Below are 20,096 nucleotides of genomic sequence, written 5' to 3'. Positions count from 1 at the left end.
CTGAGCCCAAAACGTGAGAACAACCTTCGTTCGTTACGTTGGCGTTCGAATTCTAAATCAACATTCGAATTCTTTTATATATGTCTATTCATTCTGTTTAAACCAATGGGTTTTTTTTCTTCACAGTTGCAGATAAAGATTAGGCTACAGCACTAATATTATAGTATTGTAGTAATATGACTCGTCATAAAAATGTATAAAACATTTATCATAAATTATGCATCTGCATCCGCTTGGCACTCGCCGCTCCGTCAAGACGTCACCATCACTTTCGTACCAACCGGGCCCTTATTGGATTATTTATGTTGACGAAACTGATGAGTTATATTCATTAAAGAAAGTTGATTTAATTAAAAAAAAATAAGACTAATTTAAAGTCACACCCAGGTTGTTTACAGACTAAAGTCACACCCAGGCTGCATCAACGTGGTGTTTACAGACTAAAGTCACACTCAGGCTGCATCGACGTGGTGTTTACATACTAAAGTCACACTCAGGCTGCATCAAAGTGGTGTTTACAGACTAAAGTCACACCCAGGTTGCATCAACGTGGTGTTTACAGACTAAAGTCACACTCAGGCTGCATCGACGTGGTGTTTACATACTAAAGTCACACTCAGGCTGCATCAACGTGGTGTTTACGGACTAAAGTCACACTCAGGCTGCATCAAAGTGGTGTTTACAGACTAAAGTCACACTCAGGCTGCATCAACGTGGTGTTTACGGACTAAAGTCACACTCAGGCTGCATCAAAGTGGTGTTTACAGACTAAAGTCACACCCAGGTTGCATCAACGTGGTGTTTACGGACTAAAGTCACACTCAGGCTGCATCAAAGTGGTGTTTACAGACTAAAGTCACACCCAGGCTGCATCAAAGTGGTGTTTACAGACTAAAGTCACACCCAGGTTGCATCAACGTGGTGTTTACGGACTAAAGTCACACTCAGGCTGCATCAAAGTGGTGTTTACAGACTAAAGTCACACCCAGGTTGCATCAACGTGGTGTTTACGGACTAAAGTCACACTCAGGCTGCATCAAAGTGGTGTTTACAGACTAAAGTCAAACCCAGGCTGCATCAAAGTGGTGTTTACAGACTAAAGTCACACTCAGGCTGCATCAAAGTGGTGTTTACATACTAAAGTCACACTCAGGCTGCATCAAAGTGGTGTTTACATACTAAAGTCACACCCAGGCTGCATCAACGTGGTGTTTACAGACTAAAGTCACACTCAGGCTGCATCAACGTGGTGTTTACAGACTAAAGTCAGTCTCTCTGTCTCCCCCTGCAGGTCTTCATCCTCTACTTCAAACCCAGTACCTTCCGTTGCATCCTCCTCCGCTGGGTTCGAATGCTGGGATTCGCCATCGTGTACGGGACGCTGACCCTCAAGCTGTACCGGTCAGTAGGGGGCGCCACAACCCTCCTCTCCTATAGGCTGGACCTCTATCTAGTATGGAACCCCCCTCTCCTATAGGCTGGACCTCTATGGGACCCCCCTCTCCTATAGGCTGGACCTCTATGGAACTCCCCTCTCCTATAGGCTGGACCTCTATGGAACTCCCCTCTCCTATAGGCTGGACCTCTATGGAACCCCCCTCTCCTATAGGCTGGACCTCTATGGAACCCCCCTCTCCTATAGGCTGGACCTCTATGGAACTCCCCTCTCCTATAGGCTGGACCTCTATGGAACTCCCCTCTCCTATAGGCTGGACCTCTATGGAACCCCCCTCTCCTATAGGCTGAACCCCTATGGAACTCCCCTCTCCTATAGGCTGAACCCCTATGTACTGTGTGTATGGAGCTCCTGGTATTATTATTAAAGGTGCACTCTAAGATTTCTGATCAATTGGATTGAGGACCATGTAGATTCAGCCATTGAATTAAATGATTAGCTTTTCCATGCAATTGTACGCGGTTACAGTCCCCCCCCCCCCCCCCCGTGGTCCAGTCTACACAGTCCTCATCTCAAATTCAAGTTCAAACAGTCAAAATCCATCTCCACCTTCAAAAAGTCACTGAAAGAGAAATTGCTCAAATCATATCTGTAAATAGTAACTAAACTTGGGAATATTATTGTCTGTATTTATGTATGTATGTAGTATCTATGTAAGTAAGTAAGTATGTAAGCTTATGCATGTTATTATTATTATTATTATTATTATTATTATTATTATTATTATTATTATTATTATTATTATTATTATTATTATATGTTGTCCATATTTGGCTCCCTCCAAAAGCTTTAAATAGCTTCTTGGGAGACCTGGCACATGCACACAATTTTGATGTGATGTTCCTACGATGATGACATGTATCGTATCGTGTGTGTGTGTGTGTGTGTGTGTGTGTGTGAATAAATTCAAATTCAAGTTTCAAGTTTTGTTTTATTTGTCACATATAGGGTACATGTACATTATAGTGACATGCTCGGTTCTGTATGACCCTCCTGAGATTGTGCTTCATACAGTAAAAGAATAAAAGAGTAAAATAGTAAAAGACCAAACACTATACCAGGGGTGTAAAGTACTTCATTACAATACTTAAGTACTTTTTTGGGGGATTTGTACTTTACTCGAGTATTATTAGGTTTGTATACTTGTACCTTTACTCGATTACATTTCAGTGAAAAAAACATACTTTTTACTCCTTACATTTAAAATGCAGACCTACAAAGTACAAATCTTGCAGGTCCAACCATTTTAATTAGTATATTTGTTTCTCTGGCCGAACTAACGTTAATGTTATTAATCCTGCGTCCGCACTTTATTTAAAAACAGCCAATCAAATCCCCATCAATGGAAAATGAACCCGCCCATACCCACGCTGATTGGTCCTTGTGCAAGACTAGAAAGCGGGGATCTTTGATTTAAACACCTGCTATCAGAAGAATAGACGGTCAGAAAACAAGTTTTTACTTTTACTTTTTGGTACTTAAGTACATTTAAAAGTAGAAACGTTTTGACTTTTACTCAAGTGTGTTTTTTGCCAGATACTCTGACTTTTACTTGAGTACGATTTTGAGACGGTACCCATACTTTCACTTAAGTATAATTTCTGGGTACTTTTTACACCCCTGCACTATACAAAATATCCAATATACAAAACCAAAATGTACAAAATACAAAAGAGCTAAAGGCTAAAAATGAGGCAGAAGAAGTAGTGCACATCTGTACGAATAAATAGATAAAATATGGTGTAATGTTTAAAAAGTGTTTTAAAGTATGGTTGAATCTACACAGTCCTCATCCCATGGTTGAATCTGCACGGTCCTCATCCCAGAAGATCAGAACATGCACAGAGAGCACCTTCAGGTTTTTTGTCCCTGTAATTATACCAGGGTATGTTATTTACGTAAGTACAAAGGTGGCATACATGACTTTTACCATGGCTGTAACAACATGGTCAATTGTTCATACAATGGTGGCCAGTACCACCAATCAATCAATCAATCAGATTTATTTATATAGCACATTTAACATGACACGTGTCAACCAAAGTGCTGTACAGAGGGTAGATACATAGATACATATTGACAACAATCACACTCCGTTTTATGGGAGGGCACACAGGCAAGCACACAGGAAAACGGGGCATGAGTCAGTGAACGGGAAAGGCTAGTAGGTAGAAGTGGGTTTTGAGTCTAGATTTGAAAGCATCTATCGAGGGGGCAAGGAGCCTAATGGAGGTGGGGATGCTGTTCCACAGTGCAGGGGCTGCGACAGCAAAGGCACGGCCCCCCCTGAGCTTGAGGTTAGACCTCCGGACTGTCAGGAGCCTCTGATCGGCTGACCTGAGGGACCTGGTGTTGGAATAGGGGGATAGGAGGTCTGAGATGTAGGAGGGGGGGGGTGACCATTAAGGGCTTTTAAAAAACAAATAGAACCTTGTTAACCATGTTAAACCATGTTAAACACTACACCATATTTTATCTATTTATTACTCAAAAAGATTTGCACTACATCCATACCTCATTTTTGCATTTAGCATTTTAAAAAGATAGCATTTTTTTTTTACCTCATTGTTTGCATTTGTACTTTAGTTTGTATATTGTATAACTTTGTATTGTGTTTGGACTTTATTCTGTTGACCTTTTTTTACTGTATGAAGCATATTCTCAGAAGGATTATACAGAACCAAGCATTTCACTGTAATGTACCTTATATGTGACAAATACAGTGGTGGAAAGTAACTAAGTATTTGTACTCAAGTACTGTACTTAAGTACAGTTTCGAGCTACTGGTACTTTATGTGAGTACTTTCATTTTAGGGAACTTTATACTCCACTACATTTCAAGGGATTTTTATTTTTTTTTTATCTACTTTTTCTCCTCCTCCTTTCCTTTCTCCTTTTACCTCTCGTGCCAATTCTCCCTCCCCTGTCCTGATTGTTGCTCGCATATGCCCCCCACTGGCCGGTTGTAGGGAGGATAGAAGCCTTGCATCACATGTCCCCTCCGATACATGTGGAGGCAGCCTGTCACATCTTTTCACCTGTCAGCGCGGACTCTCATTTGGCGAGGAGTAACGTGTGGGAGGCTCACACTGCCCCCGCCATTTTCCTGACTTTGCTGTGCAGGCGCCCCAACCGACCTGTAGGAGTCGCTGTTCACAACGACCAGACTACCACCCTTCGACTTCCCACCCGCTAACTCTGCCAATTGAGTTAGTATGACGGCCGGCCCAAGCCGGAGGCAACGCCGACAGCCGGATTCGAACCTGGTGTCTTTTGCGTTGGTGACGAGCGCAATGTCCGCTGCGCCACCCAGCCGCTCTAATTTCAAGGGAAATATTGTACTTTTTACTCCATTACTAGTTACTTTGAAGAAAAGGATTTTGCATAGAAAACACAATATACAATGATCCACCTTTTCTCCTCCTGTTTTTCTGCGTTTTTCTCCCATCCCAATTTAGTTGTTATGCCAATTCCCCCCTCCCCTTCCTGGCCGTTGCTCACATGTGCCCGCCACTGGTCGGTCTAGGGAGCCCTGAAGTCTATCAGATGCTTCCTCCGAGACATAGGAGACAGCCAGCAGCATCTTTTCACCTGCCAGCGCGGACTCTCATTGGTGAGGTGTAACGTGTGGGAGGCTCACACTACGCTCACCATCTCCCTCCCTCGCTGTGCAGGCGCCCTGACCGACCTGTAGGAGTCGCTGTTTACGACCAGATTACCACCCATCGACTCCCCTCTCGCTGACTCTGCCAATTGAGCCAGTATGACGGCCGGCCAAGCCGGAGGCAACGCTGACAGCCGGATTCGATACCAGTGTCTCTCGCGTTGGTGACGAGCGCTTAGTCCGCTGCGCCACCCAGCCGCCCGTACAATATACAAAATAAAAAAATTATGAAGATTATATACTTTCACATTTGAAGCCTGTCAACTTCAAGAGGACGTAATCAGAGCAGCATGACTGGACCACATACCACTTTAACATAACCTTTCATCAGAGCAGCATAACTGGACCATATACCACTTTAACATAACCTTTAATCAGAGCAGCATAACTGGACCACATACCACTTTAACATAACCTTTAATCAGAGCAGCATAACTGGACCACATACCACTTTAACATAACCTTTAATCAGAGCAGCATAACTACCACTTTAACATAACCTTTCATCAGAGCAGCATAACTGGACCACATACCACTTTAACATGACCTTTAATCAGAGCAGCATAACTGGACCACATACAACTTTAACATAACCTTTCGTCAGAGCAGCATAACTGGACCACATACCACTTTAACATAACCTTTAATCAAAGCAGCATAACTGGACCACATACCACTTTAACATAACCTTTCATCAGAGCAGCATAACTGGACCACATACCACTTTAACATAACCTTTAATCAGAGCAGCATAACTGGACCACATACCACTTTAACATAACCTTTCATCAGAGCAGCATAACTGGACCACATACCACTTTAACATAACCTTTAATCAAAGCAGCATAACTGGACCACATACCACTTTAACATAACCTTTAATCAGAGCAGCATAACTGGACCACATACCACTTTAACATAACCTTTAATCAGAGCAGCATAACTGGACCACATACCACTTTAACATAACCTTTAATCAAAGCAGCATAACTGGACCACATACCACTTTAACATAACTTTTCATTAGAGCAGCATAACTGGACCACATAGCACTTTAACATAACCTTTCATCAGAGCAGCATAACTGGACCACATACCACTTTAACATGACCTTTAATCAACGCAGCATAACTGGACCACATACCACTTTAACATGACCTTTCATCAGAGCAGCATAACTGGACCACATACCACTTTAACATAACCTTTCATCAGAGCAGCATAACTGGACCACATACCACTTTAACATAACCTTTAATAAGAGCAGCATAACTGGACCACATACCACTTTAACATAACCTTTAATCAGAGTAGCATAACTGGACCACATACCACTTTAACATAACCTATAATCAGAGCAGCACAACTGGACCACATACCACTTTAACATAACCTTTAATAACAGCAGCATAACTGGACCACAACCTATAGAGGTCAATGGATACACAAATGTCATGTAGAACGCGTACATTCAATAGCAAATACTTCTCTACTTTTACTTAAGTAGAATTTGAATGGAGGACTTTTACTTTTACCGGAGTACTCATTTATCAGGATATTTCTACTTTTACTTAAGTAAAGGAACTGTGTACTTCTTCCACCACTGGACAAATGAAACAAAACTGGAAACTTAACCCTTTCACTACCACACTACAGAAGGTTAACCCTTTTACTACCACACCAAAGGACTGTTAACCGTCTGTAGTGTGGTAGTGAAAGGGTCAACCCTGTGTCGTGTGACAGTGAAAGGGTTAACCTTCTGTATTGTCGCAGTGAAAGGGTTAACCCTTTGGTAGTGTGGCAGTGAAAGGGTTAACCCTTTGCCGTGTGACAGTGAAAGGGTTAACCTTCTGTATTGTCGCAGTGAAAGGGTACACCCTTTGGTAGTGTGGCAGTGAAAGGGTTAACCGTCTGTAGTGTGGTAGTGAAAGGGTTAACCCTTTGCCGTGTGACAGTGAAAGGGTTAACCTTCTGTATTGTCGCAGTGAAAGGGTACACCCTTTGGTAGTGTGGCAGTGAAAGGGTTAACCGTCTGTAGTGTGGCAGTGAAAGGGTTAACCCTTTGCCGTGTGACAGTGAAAGGGTTAACCTTCTGTATTGTCGCAGTGAAATGGTACACCCTTTGGTAGTGTGGCAGTGAAAGGGTTAACCGTCTGTAGTGTGGTAGTGAAAGGGTTAACCTTCTGTATTGTCGCAGTGAAAGGGTTAATAATAAATAATAATAATAATAATAATAATAATAATAATAATAATAATAATAATAATAATAATTACTTGCATTTATATAGTGCTTTTCTAGACACTCAAAGCGCTTTACAATGTAATGTAGGGTGGAAAAGGCCTCCTTCACCACCACTGGTAGCAGCCAACCTTGGGCTACGCAGGCTCAATGGCTGCCATACAACCCTTAACCCTTTGGTAGTGTGGTAGTGAAAGGGCAGTGAAAGGGTTAAAGCGCTGACCGCCTCTCTGGTCCTGCCCGCAGCGTCCTGAAGGTGTTCCTGTGCCCCACCGCCCAGCGGGTGTGCCCTACATGTTTAACTGTGGCCCCTCTCTGGTCCTGCCCTGGAAACCTTTAATGTGACACAGACACCACTTTCCCTTCAACAAGTTAAATTAAGCTTGAATTTCATGCTCAAAAAAATAACGCAAAAAAATTAACGAACGAAAACGTTGGGAAAAAGAACGCAAAAAAATTTACCAACTAAAACGAAAACGCAAAAAAACTAACGCAAAAAAAACGAACGAACTAAAACAAAAACGCAAAAAAACAAACGCAAAAAAACGAACAAACTAAAACGGAAATGCAAAAAAAAGAACGCAAAAGAATTAACGAACTAAAACGAAAACGAACGCAAAAAAACTAACGAACTAAAACGAAAACGAACGCACAAAAAAGAATGCAAAAAAAATAACACAAAAAAACGAACGAAAAAAAAGAATGCAAAAAAATGAACTAACTAAAACGAAAACGCAAAAAAATTAACGCAAAAAAACCGAACGAACTAAAACAAAAACTCAAAAAAACAAACGCAAAAAAACGAACGAACTAAAACGGAAACGAAAAAAAATAACGCAAAAAATATTAACGAACGAAAACGAAAAAGAACACAAAAAAACGAACAAAAAAAAAGAACACAAAAACGAACGAAAAAAAAGAACGCAAAAAAACGAACGAACTAAAACGAAAACGAACGCACAAAAAAGAAAGTGAAAGGGTAGTGAAAGGAGGGTTAAAGCGCTGACCGCCTCTCTGGTCCTGCCGCAGCGTGCTGAAGGTGTTCCTGTGCCCCCACCACCCAGCGGGTGTGCCCTACATGTTTAACTGTGGCCCCTCTCTGGTCCTGCCCGCAGCGTCCTGAAGGTGTTCCTGTGCCCCACCACCCAGCGGTGTGCCCTACATGTTTAACTGTGGCCCCTCTCTGGTCCTGCCCGCAGCGTCCTGAAGGTGTTCCTGTGCCCCACCACCCAGCGGGTGTGCCCTACATGTTTAACTGGTGGCCCCTCTCTGGTCCTGCCCGCAGCGTCCTTAAGGTGTTCCTGTGCCGCAGCGCCCAGCGGGTGCCCTACATGTCCAGCCTCGCCCTGCTGCGGCGGCTGGGCGTGATGCTGGTGACGGTGTGCTGGTTCCTGTGCGCCTGGACCGCCTGCGCCCTGCAGAACCACCGCGGCCGCAGCAGCATCCCCATCCTCACGCCGGCCACCACGTGGGACGGCCAGGCCTTCAGCCGGTGCCACCTGGACCGCTGGGACTACATGATGGCTCTGGGTGAGGGAGAGAGAGAGAGAGAGGAGAGAGAGAGAGAGAGAGAGAGAGAGAGAGAGAGAGAGAGAGAGAGAGAGGAGAGAGAGAGAGAGAGAGAGAGAGAGAGAGAGAGAGAGAGAGAGTAGATAAAGGACCACTGGGACTCTACATGATGGCTCTGGGTGAGAGATGAGAGAGAGAGAGAGAGAGAGAGAGAGACAGAGACAGAGACAGAGACAGAAACAGAGAGAGAAAGAGAGAGAGAGAGAGAGAGAGAGAGAGAAGAGAGAGAGAGAGAGAGAGGAGAGAGAGAGAGAGAGAGAGAGAGAGAGAGAGAGAGAGAGAGAGAGGGAGAGAGGGAGAGAGAGAGTAGATAAAGGACCACTGGGACATGATGCTCTGGGTGAGAGAGAGAGAGAGAGAGAGAGAGAGAGAGAGAGAGAGAGAGAGAGAGAGAGAGAGAGACGAGACAGAGACAGAGACAGAGACAGAGACAGAGAGAGAGAGAGAGAGAGAGAGAGAGAGAGAGAGAGAGAGAGAGTAGATAAAGGACCGCTGGGACTCTACATGATGGCTCTGGGTGAGAGAGAGAGAGAGAGAGAGAGAGTAGATAAAGGACCGCTGGGACTCTACATGATGGCTCTGGGTGAGAGAGAGAGAGAGAGAGAGTAGATAAAGGACCGCTGGGACTCTACATGATGGCTCTGGGTGAGAGAGAGAGAGAGAGGACCGCTGGGACTCTACATGATGGCTCTGGGTGAGAGAGAGAGAGATGAGAGAGAGATTTTTTTTTGATTTTAGAAAAACATTTATTTACATATTTCTCATTACAATGTACAATGTGTATGTCGATACAATTAAAACAACTAACTACACATTATATCGGGCAACATATGTCCCCATCACACTTTTAAAACCACATGAGATCTCACAATAAAAAAAATGCTAAAAATACACCTGTCCGTCTGCAACACAACAAAAAAAAACATTGAAGCTCCACCCAAACAAAAGAATATCCATACTTCCATTCAACACATAATATGTCATCAAACAACATATGAGCAACCCAAAAGGGTCCCGCAGGGTTCGAATTATCACCTGAGAGCTATGGGGGCCCCCTGAAATTTTTTTTTTTTACAAATTTTTCCCTGAAATTGTGGCTGTTTTCGAAGTCATATTTAGAGGAATATCTCATTAGGATTAGTCTAATACTAAGTAATAATGACACACAACAGTCTAATCATTGACTATTGTCAGTCTCATTCTTAACCATCTATTTGTTAATTTCTTACTCACCTCTGATATCTAATGCCATATTTACATAGTTTGCATCTGATAAAATACAACAATTTAATTTTGAAAAATTAGACCAAATTTATGAACTTGAATTAACCATTTATTTGTCTCTGCACTTATAAATCAAAAACTAACAACATAAATCACTAATGGAAAATAATAGTTGTATGGCACAACACAGGCATTTATCAGGATACAGTAAGTAACATTATCATCTGATAATAAAATGAACATAAAATAAATACTTGTTATAAATCAAAATAAATAATGTTATAAACAAATGTGCACAGGTAATCAAGAACTGAATGAAAAATAAATTACAAGTCATAAGGGGGTTCAATTTGGTATAAGGCAACCTTTCTTTAGCGACAGTATATGCTGCCCTGAATGAACTTGGCTGTCTCCTTGAGCAAAGCAGATGTGATTTTGCTCACTTTTTCTTGGAAGCACTTCCTTCTGGTTCTGACTTTCTATTTCTATAGCTTGCTTATGAGCAACGCTATCACTGTGCAAGTATATTTTCTTCCTCAACTTCTTGCTCTGAGAGCTAGTCACAGTCCCATTCATCCACTGCTCTGCCAAATGGGCTCCAAATGATTTATTTAACAATATCTTGGCGTTTTTACATGGAAGGCAGCCAATGCATCCCTCCTTGGCAAATAACCAGCTATATTTATTTTTCCAAAAGTTCCACTGAACTCGGACCCCAGCATTGTGGTGGTTGAGTAGCAGTCCAGGTCTAGTGGTGGACTCGGGTCTGGCAGTGGCAACCGGCGCGGTAAACAATAACAGGCGCACTGCGCACAGGAGCAGCAGAGCTAACACTAGTACTAGCACTAGCAGTGTCAACTTCAGTGACAGTAGCGCTGCTAGCTGCTGCACTAACAGCGTCAGTCTTTGGCCTTTTTATAAAAACAAAGCTGTCCAGCTTTGTACAGCCTTGCGGCGGGTTGAGCCTTTTTTTTGGCAGCATGTGGCGTACTGTTTAGTGTTTATGTTTTCAGTTGCAGGACATGGACCGGCAGCCTTCTGTTTACATCAGCTGCTTGCTGCTTCTTCTTCACTAGGTTGGAGTAGCGTTAAACTTATGGGCGACGTTCATGGGCGACGCATAGCGGCTTGGAGGTGAAATGCAGCCTATTCCACAACATTAATTACTCTGTTATTTTAAAAACTGAAAAGAAAAATATGATCTATTAACAATTTATTTAGGTAACATAAATAATACTAATTCGTACATAAAAAAATAAAAATAAAAAAATATTATATATAATTTTTTTGAGAGACCCCCACAGGGGGTCTTGACTATGGGGGCTCAGACTATAGCTATGGGGGCTGAGCCCCCATTGGCCCCCTCATAATTCGAACACTGGCCGGTCCCGTCAGTCCATTTGTGTCAGTTTTTTATATCCAGCTCATGAAAAAAAAGATCCCCTTCATCAGGACCTTCCGTTCCACCGGAATAATCCTGCAACAGGTATTGTTCCCCCGACGCTCCGCGCTTCAGTCCAATCGTCCAGACAGACCCTGTTGTGACAGGCCGTCCTCAGCCCCAATAAAGAAGCCACTTCCTCTGACCCGGCTACATTCACAACATCTTTCAGTGTCATTGTCCCAACTGCTTGCAGACACTGTCCAAGCCCAGGTCTACTCCCTTCCTGAATGTCCAGCCGGGCTCCACACATCAGAAGCTCCATTATCATGATAACATTATATTATCCAGTTTTTTGAGCTTCTGCACAATCTTTCTGAGTCTAAAAACTTCCTGGGAAGTGTACCCCCCACTGTTCTTCGACCTCATTTGAGTCCTTGCTGAAAAAATAAACATCTCCAAATCTTCAAAAAAATCTTCCACTTTGACACTTCTCAAATGTTTTGTTGTGTGCAGGAACTTCTCTATCTGCCTGACTGCATAAAATTTTTTCCGTTGTGAATCAGACACTTGAGAAGCAGTTGGGAACTCATCTTCCTCAACACTTGAGATGTCATCCCCCCATTGTTTTTCAATCTCACCCCATTGTTTTTCAACTTCATCCTCGTCCATACTGGACTGAGAGGAACCTGTGTCTTCTATGACCAAACTTGTCACTCTTTTCTTATCCTGAGAGCCCACCCCTCCATCACTTCCCACCACGCCATCCACTGTCTGACTGTGTACATTGTCCACCACATTCAAATGTTCCCCTATTACTTCACTTGTCAAATTTTTTTGATTCCTTTTTTTACCCTGACGCGGTGTTGGGCTTGGGGGGACAAAAAAACCTCTGCTCTCCTCTGTTACCTCACCACTTGTTGAAGGGGGGGGCAGCATCTCTGATTCCCACCTCCTTACCTACACAACCACTGGTTGAGGGGGGGAACAGCGTCTCCCACCCCTCCCTCCTCTGTACCTGCACCACCCGCACCACCCCCTGTTACCCCACAGTCGCCACTAGTTGAGGGGGGGGGCAGCTTCCCTCACTCCTCCCTCCTCTGTACCAAGGCTCTGCTTCGTACCTGCTACACCGGTTCTGTGGCCCTGCAGCTGGATACTATCTGCTGCGCTACTGTCGGTCTGCAAAGGGACTCTATTTACATTGCTGGCGGTCTGCAGCGGGACTCTGTTGTCGTCACTGCTCTCTGCTGCGCGCTGCACCACTCTTCCCTCCTCTGTACCACTACCTGCGCTGATCTCAGCCCCGCGCTCCTCCTGGGGCTGAGGCGGAGGTCGCCTTGCCCCTCTCCCCGCACAATCGCGGGAGATATGACCCAGTTCCCCGCATTTGAAACACTTCCCCGAATTACCAGAACTCACAAAAACCACATAATCAAACTCATCAACCTTTATCTTAAAAACCAACTCAAGCTCCTCTCCGCTGTTGTTTAGAATCATTAAAACCTGTCGCCTGTGTGAGACAACATGCTTTTAAAAGCGGAGATTTACATCCCGACGACATTTTTCTTATAGGGGAAATTATCTTCCCATGTCGTGCTAGTTGACTTCTCAATAGTTCATCACTGATGAACGGCGGAACGTTGGAAATAAAGACATTTCTGCCTGGTGTGGAGAGCGGCTCTACAGAAAGAAAAGCCCCGTCAACACTTATCCCCGATTGAACCAGTGTGTGCACCTTGTCCACCGAGTCAACAAAGATCACTACTCCTTGATTCATCTTCGCAGCTGATTTAATGCTTTTATGTCCAACAATACTTCCAACTGCCAAACTGCAGTCCTCTACTGATACATTAGGAACAGATATCTTAATACCATGCTTTCTACCAATTTTGGAAAAGTCCATATTGGCGTCTGACGTCATCCAGCAGCACAGCCTGGCCGATGCGGCCAAACAAACAAAACACTCCCACTTAACCCTATACACACCAAAACACACAGCAAACCAACACTACACTTATAATACAATATCCCATAAACAAATTAACAAAATAGACAGATAAAGATAGAAGAAAAACTCACTACACCTCCAACCTCCAACCTCTCCAATCTCTCCAATCTCATTCCCAGCATGCACCGAGAGAGAGAGAGAGAGAGAGAGAGAGAGAGAGAGAGAGAGAGAGAGAGAGAGAGAGAGAGAGAGAGAGAGAGAGAGAGAGAGAGAGAGAGAGAGAGAGAGAGAGAGACGAGAGAGAGAGAGAGAGAGAGAGAGAGAGAGAGAGAGAGTAGATCAAGTGGAGACCCCTGTAACCACTGTGTCTGTTCCAGCGGAGCTGCTGTTCTTGTGCTGGGGCAGTGCCCTGTGCAGCTCCGTGAAGCCGGTGCCCTCAGCCTTCCACGAGCCGCGCTACATGGGCATCGCCATCCACACCGAGCTGCTGGTCTCCTCCCTGTTCCACCTGCTGCGGTAACCGGCCCGCCGCCGCCTCCTCATCTCCGGTCACTCATTAACCCGTTCACCGCCACACACTGCGGAAGGTTAACCCTTCCTTTCACTACCACACTACCGAATATTGGGTCCTCTTCTCCCAACCTTATGTCTTGGGTCTTCTTCTTTCATTGTTTGTCTGTCTGTCTGTTTATTTAGTCCGTCTTCTCTCTTCTCCCGCCTCACGTCTAACCGTCTGTAGTGTGGTAGTGAAAGGGTTAACCTTGTGTAGGGTGTGGTTGTGAAAGTGTTAACATTCTGTAGTGTGGTAGTGAAAGGGTTAACATTCCGTAGTGTGTGGTTGTGAAAGGGTTAACCTTCTGTGGTGTGGTTGTGAAAGGGTTAACCGTCTGTAGTGTGGCTGTGAAAGGGTTAACCGTCTGTAGTGTGGTTGTGAAAGGGTTAACCGTCTGTAGTGTGGTAGTGAAAGGGTTAACCTTATGTAGGGTGGTTGTGAAAGGGTTAACCTTATGTACTTTGGTTGTGAAAGGGTTAACCGTCTGTAGTGTGATAGTGAAATGGTTAACCTTCTGTAGTGTGGTTGTGTTCAAGTTCAAGTTTCTTTAATAGTTGTCATACAGAAGTACAGAATACTTTTATACAAAATTATTCTTTCTGTTACGCTCCAGAGACTGTGCTAGACAAAATAGATAAGTATAAAATAAAATAAGTATAGCAAGTATAAAATAGAAGTCACGTACGAAGACACAAGTGTTCAGTATATACATATGTACAATTTTCAATTCAGAGTAGAAGTAACTGAGTTACCATACAATATACTATACAATATACTAATATACAATATACTATATAGTGCAAAGGAGAAATGGGATGAGGTACAATTTAGGTACAATTTACAGTAAGGTGTAATGAGGTATGGGTTGTAGTGCAAATTCTTTACCAATAAATATAAAGTGTGTTTAGGTGTTCTAAAGTGGGTAAAGTGGGTGCTGCAGTGAGTTGTTTGTTTAAAGTGAGTGTGTGCGTGTGGATGTGTGTGCTGTGAGTGCATTTGATGGTTGTTGCATAGTGTTATTGTTCGTTGAGCATCCTGATGGCCTGGGGATAGAAGCTTCTTCTGAGTCTTTCTGTACTGGCCATGAGACTCCGGTATCGCTTGCCTGACCGCAGCAGTTCAAAGAGGCAGTTGTTTGGGTGGCTGGAGTATTTGATAATTCTCTTAGCCTTCCCCCTGCACCGCTTGTTGTAAATGTTCTGGAGAGTGAAAGGGTTAACCGTCTGTAGTGTGGTAGTGAAAGGGTTAACCGTCTGTAGTGTGGTAGTGAAAGGCTTAACATTCTGTAGTGTGGTTGTGAAAGTGTTAACATTCTGTAGTGTTGTAGTGAAAGGGTTAACCTTCCGTAGTGTGGTTGTGAAAGGGTTAACCTTATGTGGTGTGGTTGTGAAAGGGTTAACCGTCTGTATTGTGGTTGTGAAAGGGTTAACCGTCTGTAGTGTGGTAGTGAAAGGGTTAACCTTATGTAGGGTGGGTGTGAAAGGGTTAACCTTATGTACTGTGGTTGTGAAAGGGTTCACCGTCTGTAGTGTGGTAGTGAAATGGTTAACCTTCTGTAGTGTGGTTGTGAAAGGGTTAACCGTATGTAGTGTGGTAGTGAAAGGGTTAACCTTCCGTAGTGTGGGTGTGAAAGGGTTAACTATCTGTAGTGTGGTAGTGAAAGGGTTAACCGTCTGTAGTGTGGTAGTGAAAGGGTTAACCTTCTGTAGTGTGGTTGTGAAAGGGTTAACAGTCTGTAGTGTGGTTGTGAAAGGCTTGACCTTCTGTAGTGTGGTTGTGAAAGTGTTAACATTCTGTAGTGTTGTAGTGAAAGGGTTAACCTTCCTTAGTGTGGTTGTGAAAGGGTTAACCTTCTGTGGTGTGGTTGTGAAAGGGTTAACCGTCTGTATTGTGGTTGTGAAAGGGTTAACCGTCTGTAGTGTGGTAGTGAAAGGGTTAACCTTATGTAGGGTGGGTGTGAAAGGGTTGACCTTCTGTACTGTGATTATGAAAGGGTTCACCGTCTGTAGTGAAATGGTTAACCTTCTGTAGTGTGGTTGTGAAAGGGTTAACCGTATGTAGTGTGGTAGTGAAAGGGTTAACCTTCCGTAGTGTGGGTGTGAAAGGGTTAACTATATGTAGTGTGGTAGTGAAAGTGTTAACCGTCTGTAGTGTGGTAGTGAAAGGGTTAACCTTCTGTAGTGTGGTTGTGAAAGGGTTAACAGTCTGTAGTGTGGTAGTGAAAGGGATAACCGTCTGTAGTGTGATTGTGAAAGGGTTAACCGTCTGTAGTGTGATTGTGAAAGGGTTACCCTTCCGTAGTGTGGGTGTGAAAGGGTTAACCGTCTGTAGTGTGGTTGTGAAAGGGTTAACCGTCTGTAGTGTGGTTGTGAAAGGGTTAACCGTCTGTAGTGTGATTGTGAAAGGGTTAACCTTCTGTGGTGTGGTTGTGAAAGGGTTAACCGTCTGTAGTGTGGTTGTGAAAGGGTTAACCGTCTGTAGTGTGGTAGTGAAAGGGTTAACCATCTGTAGTGTGGTTGTGAAAGGGTTAACCGTCTGTAGTGTGGTTGTGAAAGAATTAACCCTTTGGTAGTGAAAGGGTTAAGAATCTTTGGTCTTTCAACCTAAAATACAGATTCTCTAAAAGGTCCAATAGATAGGGAACGTTTATTTTTCAATAACAAATTAGCTTTTTAGAATTTCCTCGACCCGTTGTACAGTAAATCAGATCTGTTTCTCCAGTGTTTACAAACATAAACACACAATGTAAACAAACGTTTTACAGCCACAAAATGCAGTGAATACAATTGAAGACTCGTACTTTGTGTAGATGGATACGATTTCTTCTTTTTTATTAGATTAAAATGTATTGTCATCATACAGCACAAGTACAGTACAACGAAAAGAAGCTTGGCATCCAACCAGAGTGCAAATGTAACGGTAAAATGCAATAGTAATATACAATGTACAGGTGATTAAACTGGATATATAATATATATACAAATACAATATATAATATAATAATCATATATATATATTTTATGTATATATCTTTATATATGTATCTCTTTCAGGATTGTCTTTGTGTAATGTATCTCTTTCAGGTTTGTCTGTGTAATGTGTCTTGCCACCTCTCCATCCTGATTGGCTGCTGTAATGCATCTCCTTCAGGTTCGCCTTGCCGTCTCTCCATCCTGATTGGATGCTGCTGCTGTTCTTCACGCACACCCACATCACCGTCACCGTGACGCTGGCCCTGCTCTTCATCCCTAAGGTACCTCCACGCCTGGTGTGACTATCTTTGTTTCATTTTTACTAGGGATGTTCGATATTGGCTTTTTTTACCGATATCCGATATACCGATATTGTCCAACTCTTAATTTCCGATACCGATATATGCGGGGTTTCCCCCCCAAAAAAACGGAATAATTTCAGGTAATTAACATTACATATCTCTTAACACAACATTATGCATACTTTTGACAATAAATTAAATAAGAATTTGTTCTTACTTGCTTGCCTGAAAAAAAACTAAAAAACAAAAACAAAACGTTTATTTTCTTTGAAAACCGATACCGATCATTTTCGATATTACATTTTAATGCCAATATCGGCCGATAATATCAGACATCCCTAATTTGTACCTTTATTTCACCAGTAAGATGACCTGGGAAGAGGCCCTAGCTGAAGTAAAAACAAAACAAAAAATTATAATAATAATAAAAAAAACAATATGCAAACTCACTCCCCAGAGGCACACAGACACATTACCAAGAAGTGAGTTCACCTCTTGGTCTAGTGGTCTGTGATGCCGCCTGCGGCGCGGGAGACCGGGGTTCAACTCCCACTCAGGGCGATCCCTTAACAGGGGTCGAATCGAAACACAACGCAGAGCGATACAACACCGGTCACACATGAATCCTAGACACACATCAATGAGGTAGAGACAATGAAGTTAAAAACAGCCTAAATAAATCAAATCAAATCTATTTGTAAAGCCCGAGATCACATGGAATAGCCCCCATGGGCGGCTGTAAATAGCTGCTTTTTTATATAGCGCTTTTATCCAAAGCGCTTTACATTTTGTTCCTCACATTTTACCCGTTCACTCTCACATTCAACACACCGACGGCGGAGGCTATCCATGCAAGGTGCCAACCTGCTCATCGGGAGCAATTAGGGGTTAAGTGTCTTGCTCAAGGACACATCGACACGCTGCCCGGGAGGAGCGGGAATCGAACCGGGACGACTGCTCTACCCCCCGAGCCACTGACGCTCCTAGTCTTCTGTCGCTGTACAAGTCTTCTTGTACAAGTCAAGAAGAAACATCACAATAGATCAAAAACAAAAAACCACCATAAAAATCCAAATATGCGACACTCCCAGACTTTCCCCAATGAAGATAAGGAACGACTCACTAAAACCTAGCAATAGAAGAAGAAAAAAGCACCACAGGCGGCGTGGAGGAGAGAAACTTCAGATGGGCCGTTCAAAGAGGGCTCCCCCAACTGGTGATAATATAGTATTGCTATGGATGATAGATGGATGGAGAATAGAACCGGCAAATAATTGGTATGAATGTATATATACATGTAATGAAACACACACATATATATATATATATATATATATATAAACTAAAAGGAGAAAACCTTCAAAGGAAAGAAGGGACCGCACACTCCACAGGACTCGTTTTTGCTTATTTATTGTTTGCACTACAAAAATGGATTCAGCTCGAGGGATTCATTTAGACCATGGGGTTCCACAGAATTCAAAGTAAAAATCCAGTACGCTTCCCTTTGTAAGAGAAGCTTTACTATATTACCGCCCCTCGGTGGTAGGGTGACTCTTTCGATTCCAATGAACCTTAGAGAGGCTGTGGAACCATGATCTCTCTCCTTATAGTGTCTCGCAATGGCATAATCCATATTGTTGTTCCTAATGGCTGCCTTGTGTTCTGCTATTCGCACCTTCAAATTTCGTTTTGTTTGTCCAACATAGACCTTACCACAAGGGCATTTCAGCATGTATATCACATGAGTGGTGTTGCAATTAATAAGGTCCCTTATTTTATATTCCTGCCCAGACTGTGGGTGGTAGAAAACTTTTGTTTTCATAGTGTTTGAACAATGGGTACATCGACCACATGGATGGTTACCACACAGCTCTGTTAGCCAGTTAGAGTGACTTACTACAGGGGATTTATACATAGAATTGACTACAGCGTCCCTTATGTTTTTTCCCCTTTTAAAACAAAATCTTGGTGGTAATGAAGAAATGTTTTTTAAAAGAGGGTCACATTTGAGTATGTTCCAGTGTTTGTCAATAATGTTTTTAACAACTTGAGATGAAGTACTATATTCTGAAACGAATGTGACTCTGTTACCAGGGGTGTCGCTTTTGTCAGATTCCAAAATAGTTTCCCTCTGTACATGTTTTGTCTTATTTCTAGCTGTGTGCACCACTGATGCCTTGTATCCCCTCTGTTCAAATCTGTTACTCATTTCATCTGCCTTCCTTTCTAGGTCTGTGGGATCACTACAGATACGTTTAAGGCGCAGGAATTGTCCGTATGGGATATTCTCTACCATACGTCTCGGGTGATGACTCTGTGCATGTAAAATAGTATTACGGTCTGTTGGTTTACGGAAGATAGTAGTGTTCAGGTTTCCCTCATTGTCAGCTGATATCCGTAAGTCTAGGAAATCAATATGTTCTCTGCTGTGTACCATCGTGAATTTTAAAGTGTGATGTGTACCATTGATATACTCCCTGAACTGGAATAACTCATCTTCCGAGCCAACAAACACCATGAGAATGTCATCTATGTACCTTTTCCAAAAAATTACATTTTTCAAGAGGGGCGAGGCATCTTGGTTGTGGATAAACTGGGATTCCCAGTGGCCCATAAATAGGTTGGCGTAATTAGGTGCGAATGCAGAACCCATGGCAGTACCCTGGATTTGAATGTACCATTTATCATCAAGCATGAAGTAATTAGATTTCAAAATAAAATTCGTCAAGCTGAGTAAAAAATCAGAGGAGACTTCATCATTTGTACCCAGAAAAAATGACATAGC

At 42.9% G+C, this 20,096-nt stretch overlaps 1 protein-coding gene across 1 annotated transcript in view; it reads left to right on the top strand.

Moving 5' to 3' along the window:
- gpr179 (G protein-coupled receptor 179) overlaps positions 1 to 20,096 on the top strand; it is a gene marked incomplete at both ends in the record, with an annotated part of 88,615 nt that overhangs the window by 49,324 nt on the left and 19,195 nt on the right. The window contains 4 exon segments of the mRNA XM_084319451.1: positions 1,292 to 1,401; positions 8,645 to 8,889; positions 13,862 to 14,000; positions 17,188 to 17,290. Coding sequence (XP_084175577.1) covers positions 1,292 to 1,401; positions 8,645 to 8,889; positions 13,862 to 14,000; positions 17,188 to 17,290 — 597 coding nt within the window.

Source organism: Notolepis coatsorum (assembly GCF_963971535.1).
Source record: "Notolepis coatsorum genome assembly, chromosome: 7".
NCBI lineage: Eukaryota > Metazoa > Chordata > Actinopteri > Aulopiformes > Paralepididae > Notolepis > Notolepis coatsorum.
This window is presented reverse-complemented; position numbering and strand designations above follow the sequence as displayed.